Source organism: Myotis brandtii, unplaced genomic scaffold, assembly GCF_000412655.1.
Source record: "Myotis brandtii unplaced genomic scaffold, ASM41265v1 scaffold650, whole genome shotgun sequence".
Classification (NCBI taxonomy): Eukaryota; Metazoa; Chordata; class Mammalia; order Chiroptera; family Vespertilionidae; genus Myotis; species Myotis brandtii.
Window position 1 is genome coordinate 437,718 of NW_005370517.1, and position 7,888 is coordinate 445,605.

The window sequence follows — 7,888 nt, forward strand, 5'->3', positions numbered from 1 at the left end:
ATCGATGTTTCTAACTCTCTATCCCTCTCCCTTCCTCTCTGTAAAAAATCAATAAAATATATATATTTTTTAAAAAGTTCCGTCATTTTGATGTATGTACATATGTGCTTTATGTTTTTTATTATTTACCACAAGTAAAGGTCTGGAATTGTTATCTTTCTTTTAAAGTTTTTTTACTGTTTCACTTCATTACTGCTGTGTATGTGCTCCATGTGAGTGACGGAGGTGCTTATGTAAGTGGGTTCCGACTTATGGCGAAAATCGCGTTTCTTCTCTCCAACGTAACCCGAGGACCAACTATACTGGCTTGTGGCTTTATATATTTAACAGCTGAATTGTTTTAGTCATACAGATTTGAATGAGAATTATAAATCCAGTTTATAAGGCTTGGGAATTTTATAACTATTTGATTCCAGTTGCAACCCTTATTCATTCAGAGAGGAGAGACTTGTCTGTAGGGCATGGGTCGCTTGTCATTTCCTGGGATGGCAAGAAGGGGGTGACTTGAGTTTATCACCACAGGATGCTTTTTCAAGGACTATTAGAAGCCTAGGTTTCTTGTTGGGTTTTTCCTTTTTGTTTTTTATTTTTCTCTTCCATGGATATAGTTTTTCTATGTCTGATACTTAATTTATATTTTAAAAACATGCTGAGATAAATTCTTTGGCTTTTTCTCAGCTCACCTGAGGAGTTTTAAGAAATGACATCAGGCCTTGCGGGAAGGGTCAGTGATTGAGCATGGGCCTGGGAACCAGGAGGTCATGGTTTGATTCCCGGTCAGGGCACATGCCCAGGTTTCGGGCTTGATCCCCCTCTAGATCGATGCTACTCTCTCATTGATGCTTCTGTCTCCTCTCCCTCTTCTTTCCTGTCTGAAATCAATAAAAATATATTTTAAAAAAAAAAGAAATGACAGCAGGTGCACTTTCCCCCATGGAATTGGACAGATGCTCTGAGTGGGGCATCATTGGTTACTGAGGTGCCTCCAGGTGATTGGAAGGTGAGGACAAGGATTAGCAGGAGGGTTGCAGGATGCCTTAGTGAGAGTGGGGAGCAGGCTTTGTTCAGGGGAGGTAAGGGGGTGCTCTGTTTAGTTTGGGGGTTCAGGACAGCAGCTCACGTTCTCATTTCTGTAGGAGTTTGTGGATGTCTTTGGAAGGAGAGACACATGAAGACACACACACAAACTCACAGTGTGGTCTCCATGTAGGAGCTCATTGTTCCTCACTCCTATGAGAACAGACAGGAGGGGTGGCCTTTTCCGCATTTCCAGGTCCTTCTGACTGTGAATGTCGTGTGAGCTGATTAAGACGCTGAGCTGACGTCTTTGAAGGCACAGCCTGTGACTCCTCAACATATCCTCGCCTGAGACAACAACCCAGACCCTGATCAGGACCAGGACCAGGACCAAATGGCTGCTTCTCAGGTAAAAGATGTGTCCTGGGTCACAGGCTATGTTTGCTTTTCTTCTGACACCTCTGGATTTAGAACCTGCCCCTTTCGATGCTGGTGCTATTCATGCTCTTTTCCTTTACGTACTTATTTAATTACTGTTTTTCGATAGTCAAGGTCAGCAGTTTATATAGTTTTGTCCTTTATCCCAATGCCTTCTGTGCATTCATGTTATGCAGGCTCCACCAGGTCAAGAAGATTTCTCACCTTTAATGACTTTCAACTACTGAAAACATCCCTCTCTGACAGATTAATCTTGGGAGGCAGCCATGTCTAACATCCCTACTGGGATGGGGCCAGGGGCTCTAATATCGGTGAAGAAGGGAAATGAAGTTTTTAGGTTCAAATGGCTGCAGCATCAGCTCTGTAGATCAGGGGTAAGAAAATGCACATTTTACAGCTCAGAATCACTCAGAAAAATCGGAAAAGAAGAGTAAATAGAAGAGACTTGCTCACTAGATTAGTACAAAAGTCTTGCTATTTAAATGTGCTGATAGCTTACAGAATATGAGAGATACACGTGGATTGACACTTGTAAAAATTAATGTTGTTTGTGATCATTTTCGCATAATGATTTTTTTATTGATATATTTTTGCCAGTGATGTCACAGCCATGATGTCCTGTCCTTCGTGTGCCTCAGTCACCTGATACCCATTGTCCAGTCCACCATGGCAGAGGTGCTCCCCTCACTGTAGAGTTAATAGTCTCCCTTTGTCAGTAACAAGGGCTTGGTAGGGACTTATTGAGAGATGTGCAAAAACCATCACATTTCATCTGGAAACTCACCTCTTCTTTTTACCTCTGTTTGCTTTGAAAAATAAAGGCTCTACTTCTATTTCCTACAGATCATTGGCTTTTGACATGGGAGCTTTAACCAATCAGGACTTGTTCCTGTAAATTTTCATTATATTCTTTTTTTCCCCCCCAAATATATTTTTATTGATTTCAGTGAGGAAGGGAGAAGGAGAGACAGAAACATCAATGATGAGAGAGAATTACCATTCAGCTGCCTCCTGCACGTCCCCCACTGGGGATCCAGCCCACAACTCAGGCATGTGCCCTTGACCGGAATCAAACCCGGGACCCTTCAGTCCGCAGGCTGACGCTCTGTCCACCGAGCCAAACCGGCTAGGGCAGTTTTCATTATATCCTACACTCATGTGATGGACATACTCTACATTATCACTTTTTTTTTATTTTTTGGAAAGTTTACAAAAATCATATTAATGTATCTTCAATTCAGTTAAATTTATATGATTATAGTTGTCAACTAAAGATACACAAAAATTTTCAAATAAATGAAGTATCTAAGAAATAATAGGTCTAATTTGTTTTCCATCGTTATGTGAGTTTCTCTCCTTATTGTATTTATACTACACTAGAGGCCTGATTCATGAAATTCATTCAAGAGTAGGCCATCCTTCCCCCAGCTGCTGTCACCGGCTTCCCTCCAGGACCCAGGCTTCCCTCTGGCACCTGGGACCTGGGCTTCCCTCCGGCCACTGGCACCCGGAACCCAGACTTCCCTTACAGCCCCAACTTCATCTGGAAGGTTGTCCGGAAGGACATCCTGTCTAATTAGCATATTACGCTTTTATTTTTGTAGATGAGGGGTATCATTAACAAATAGATTCATGAAATTTATGGAATGGAATCACAAAATGATCTTGATTTCACTGACCTGACAATTCTGTTTTCTATCACTTTTATATTGTACATAGTTCACATACGTGTGTCTGTCTCTATATAAAATGGTAACATTATTTGAGATATTTTTTCTTATTTGCTTAAGCTGTTTTTATTGTTCTCAGTTGCAGAAACTGCTGTGAATATTTATGAGGTTTCTTTATGGGCATTGATCTGTGGTTATTTGTTTTTTTAATTGTAGATTGAGTTTGGGATAAAATTGAAGGTTTACTTTTTATTGTATATTTCACAGAATATTCTCATATCAACGGCAGAATAATCTTGTTCTAAAATTACTCATAGTAAATTCTAAATAGGATTATGGTTCCAATGTCTCCTATTTTAAGAGAACTGAAATTCCATAAAAATACTCTTTCAGTTCAAAATTGTGTATGAACTTTGTCCTTTCTTTTCTGTTCTGTTCTATTCAGAAATATAGCACATGGACCACAGACATTGGCATCATAAGTAAAAAGCGAGCTTGTTACACATGTAGAAACACAGGCCCCATCTGAGAACCCAGATCAGAACCTGTGTTTTTAGAAAAGTGCAGTTTGTTGTCATCTCTGTTGCCCTTGAAGAAGTGCTTACACTTTCATCTCACCATGACATCTCCAGCTGAGAAATATACACCACTGACCCTGAACAATTCAAATACAGCTCTCAGAAATCCCTATGCCTGTGTTAATGCCTTAATTTTAAAGTTTATTTTCCTGAAAAATAAAACCTCTTCACTGAATTTGTGGACATGTGTCATCATTTGTCAGTGTTAGAAAACAAATCAGAGAATGTTACTGGGTCAAAGTGATCTTATTGGGTAAATCAGGATACTCTCCTAGGTCAAAACAACTTCTCCTAACACTGTTTTTGTGTTGGGTGACATTATGAACTCTTCTGGTGACCTCTTGGTAAATGTGTCTTTTCTTTCAGGGACAGTTGTCCTTCAGAGATGTGGCCATAGATTTCTCTCAGGAGGAGTGGGAATGCCTGGACCCAGTTCAACAGAAATTGTACATGGATGTGATGTTAGAGAACTACAGCAACTTGGTCTCCCTGGGTGAGGATAACTTCCTTTCTGAGTCCCTACTCCACCCACATAGTTTTTGTTTTCTTTATTATTTTAATATCTATGGGGAATTCTGTTTTCTATAGTAGATTTTCTGATTCTTGCTCTCAAGGTACAAATTGGGGGTTTTCTGGTACAAAAGAAAAGATTTGTGATGCATGTGAAGTAGGAAATCAGTGTTTGAAATTTTTACATGTTGTCTAGACCCGTGGTCAGCAAACCGAGGCTCGTGAGCCACATGCAGCTCTTTGGCCCCTTGAGTGTGGCTCTTCCACAAGGTACCACATGCGGGCATGCACGTACAGTGTGATTGAAACTTCGTGGCCCATGCGTAGAAGTCGTTATTTCGTGGAAGAGCCAGTATTTTGTGGAAGAGCCACACTGAAGGGGCCAAAGAACCACATGTGGCTCGTGAGCCGCGGTTTGCCGAGCCGCAAATAAAATCCTAACATGCAAATCGACCAAATGGCGGAATGACCAGTCACTATGATGCACAGTAACCACCAGGGGACAGACACTCAATGCAGGAGCTGCCCCCAGCAAGCAGGCCCCAGGCCAGCTAAGGCGGGTGCCAGCGGGGCGGGGGCGGCGATCACCCTGCCGATTGCTCCACAGATTGGCCCTGATTGCTGGCCAGGCCTAGGGACCCTACCCATGCACAAATTTCGTACACCGGGCCTCTAGTTTTCTAGAATATTCTAACATTCTACCATGTCTTCTGACCAGAGGACAAACTGGATTGGAAATGCGAGAATCTCTATCAAAACTCATGGTCCATTTTCTAGTAAATAGGTCTTGCTGTCTCTAAGCAAGTCTTTGTCATCTTTTCAGTTCAAATGAAAGAGCACTTTGGTCCATGGCTGGGGTTCTCTGTTGCTTAAGAGTGTTATCCCTGTCCACCAAGGTTGTGGGTTTGATCCCCTTTAGGACGAATACAAGAAGCAACCAATGATGCCAGTGTGCTTCGGGTTAGAACTTCAGCCTAGAGTTTCTGACTGCCCACCAAAGGCCCAAAGGTTCCTTTCCTTGTCAAAAGCACACATCTGGATTACTGGTCAATGATACTCATCATTGATGCTTCTATCTCTCTTTCTCCCTTCCTCTCTGAAATCAATAAAGAATATGCATATACTTTATTGCATATGTATATGCAATAAAGTATATGCATATTCTTTATTGCATATATAAAGAATATATGCAATATATATTCTCTCTCATCATTGAAACATCAGTGATGAGAGAGAATCATTGATCGGTGCCTCCTGCACACCCCACACTGGGGATTAAGCCCACAACCTGGGCATATGCCCTGACTGGGAATCCAACAATGACCTCCTGGTTCATAGGTCGATGCTCAACCATTGAGATATGCTGGCTGGGATATGTGTGTGTGTGTGTATTTTTTTTTAAACTATATTTCTTTATTGATTTCAGAGAGGAAAGGAGAAAGATAGAGAGATAGAAACATCAATGATGAGAGAGAATCATTGATCGGCTGCCTCCTGCATGCCCCCTCCTGGGGATCAAGCCCGCAACCCAGGCATGTGCCCTTGGTCGGGGTCAAACTTCGGACCCCTCAGTCTGCAGAATGATGCTTTATCCACTGAGCCAAGCCGGCTAGGGTTGTATATTTTTTTAAAAAGTAATTTGGTCAGTAATTGCTAGTAAGTTTAATATCATAACTGTGAAACTTTGTATCATATCTTCCAGCTACCTTATCTGAAGACAAACAGGCCATGCTACAAAAGGCAGAAATGGAAGATTTATTCCCTAAAATAATACTGGTAAGATAATGGAAGGTATGGCTTTGATAATGTACATTTAGTGAAAGCCTTGGAATTAGAGGAAGAGTGTAAGATGAGAAGAAAGTATGTTAATATTGCCAGAAGTAACCTGGGACAGTTATTCACAATAATATTCTTTTTATTTAAGGAAGTCAGAGATATCACACATTTGATAATACTCCTAATTTCCATTAGTTATAGCTGTAGATTAATGTGAAATAAATGTGAGATTTTTCTAAATGTGAAATGTTTCTAAATGTGAAAACCAAGTATAATTTTTTTTTTTATCTTATACATTCTTGGAACATAAATAGGGAAAATCTAGAATCTCACATAATCCATACTGTAAATAATTATAAAAATTGTTTACAATGTAGTCTTGGATTAAACTTTCAATAAGTCATTTATAGAATTTAGTGATTTATAATGCACAGATAATATTTAAATGCAATCAGTTTGGTGGTTTCTTCATTAAATGTATCATTATGCTTCCATTGATAAATAATGTTTTTGAAACATGTCAATAATTTTCAGAAACTTAGGAGTGTTTTATTAAAAAAAGAATGTCTTTATTGATTTCAGAGAGAGGAAAAGAGAGATAGAAACATCAATAAGAGAATCATTCATTGCCTGCCTGCTGCCTGCCCCCCATTGGGGATTGAGCTCCCAACCCAGCCATGTGCCCTGATGGGGAATTGAATTGTGACCTCCTGGTTCATGGGTTGACACTCACTCAATGAGCCACACCAGCCAGGCAGCAGTGTATTTTTTATTTCATTTTATTTTATTTTAATTGATTTCAGAGAAGAAGGGAGAGAGAGTGACATAGAAGCATCAATGATGTGAGAGAATCAATGATCAGCTGCTTGCTGGATGCCCCCCCACTGGGGAATCAGTCCCCGACTCAGGTATATGCCCGGACTGAGAATCGCACCATGACTTCCTGGTTTATAGGTCAGCACTTAATCACCAAGCCACATGGGCCTGGCAGGATGGTTGTTTTTTAAAATTTTTTTTCTGTTTTGTTTTGAATCCTTACCCAAGGATATTTTTCCCTTGATTTTTAGAGAGCAGGAAAGAAAGACACAGAGAAATATCGATTTGAGAGAAACGCATCAATTGGTTGCCTTCTGCATGTGCCCCAAACAAGGCTCGGGCCTGGGACGAGCTTGCAACTGAGGTACGTGCCCTTGATCAGAATTGAACTCGGGACCCTTTAATCTGCAGGTCTATCCATTGAACCAAACAGGCTAGGGCTAGAATGTGTGTGTATGTTTTTATACCATCATGGTTTAATAGTTACCACAAAATAGTTATTTGAAAAAAATATACATGTATAATGAAATAATAGCTTTCACTAAATGCCTTTCCACCTTCAATGATTACCAGAATACATGTATTGAAGATAGAGGTTACCAGTGCAAGGAATATTGGAAAAATTTTAACCATGAGTCAAATCCTAATAAACATCAGAAAATTCAGCCTCCAGAAAACTGTTATAAAGGTGCAAAAGGCTTTGACCCAATGTCAAATCTAAATATACATCAGTTTATTCATCCTGTAGGGAAGACAAAGAAACAAATTAAATTTGACAAATCATTTAAGCAATCTTCAAATCATACTGAACAAGATAATATTCATACCATAGGGAAAGGTTACAAATTTAATCCATATGAGAGAGTTTTCAGTCAAATATTCAGTCTAAATAAATTTAAGAAAATCCCTGCTGGAGAAAAGCATTATACATATAAAGAATGTGGTAAAGCACCTTGACCGCTTTGACTCAGTGGATAGAGCATTAGCCTACGGACTGAAGGGTCCTGGGTTCGATTCAAGTCAAGGGCATGTACCTTGGTTGCGGGCACATCCCCAGTAGGGGGTGTGCAGGAGGCAGCTGAT

At 40.2% G+C, this 7,888-nt stretch overlaps 1 protein-coding gene across 7 annotated transcripts in view; it reads left to right on the forward strand.

Annotated features, from left to right (window-relative positions):
- The first annotated feature begins 895 nt into the window (after positions 1-895).
- The window catches only part of LOC102239270 (zinc finger protein OZF-like), a 120,632-nt gene continuing 113,639 nt past the window's right edge, over positions 896-7,888 (forward strand). For 2 of the 7 annotated variants that reach the window (XM_014528760.1, XM_005880747.2), the window contains exons 1-3: positions 904-1,426; positions 4,070-4,196; positions 5,916-5,989. In XM_014528760.1, the coding sequence (XP_014384246.1) occupies positions 1,412-1,426; positions 4,070-4,196; positions 5,916-5,989 (216 nt within the window). In that variant the 5' untranslated portion in view covers positions 904-1,411. Of the gene's footprint in view, positions 1,427-4,069; positions 4,197-5,915; positions 5,990-7,888 lie in introns of all 7 variants that reach the window. The other 5 variants (XM_014528757.1, XM_014528758.1, XM_014528761.1 and 2 more) reach the window with 5 other exon arrangements.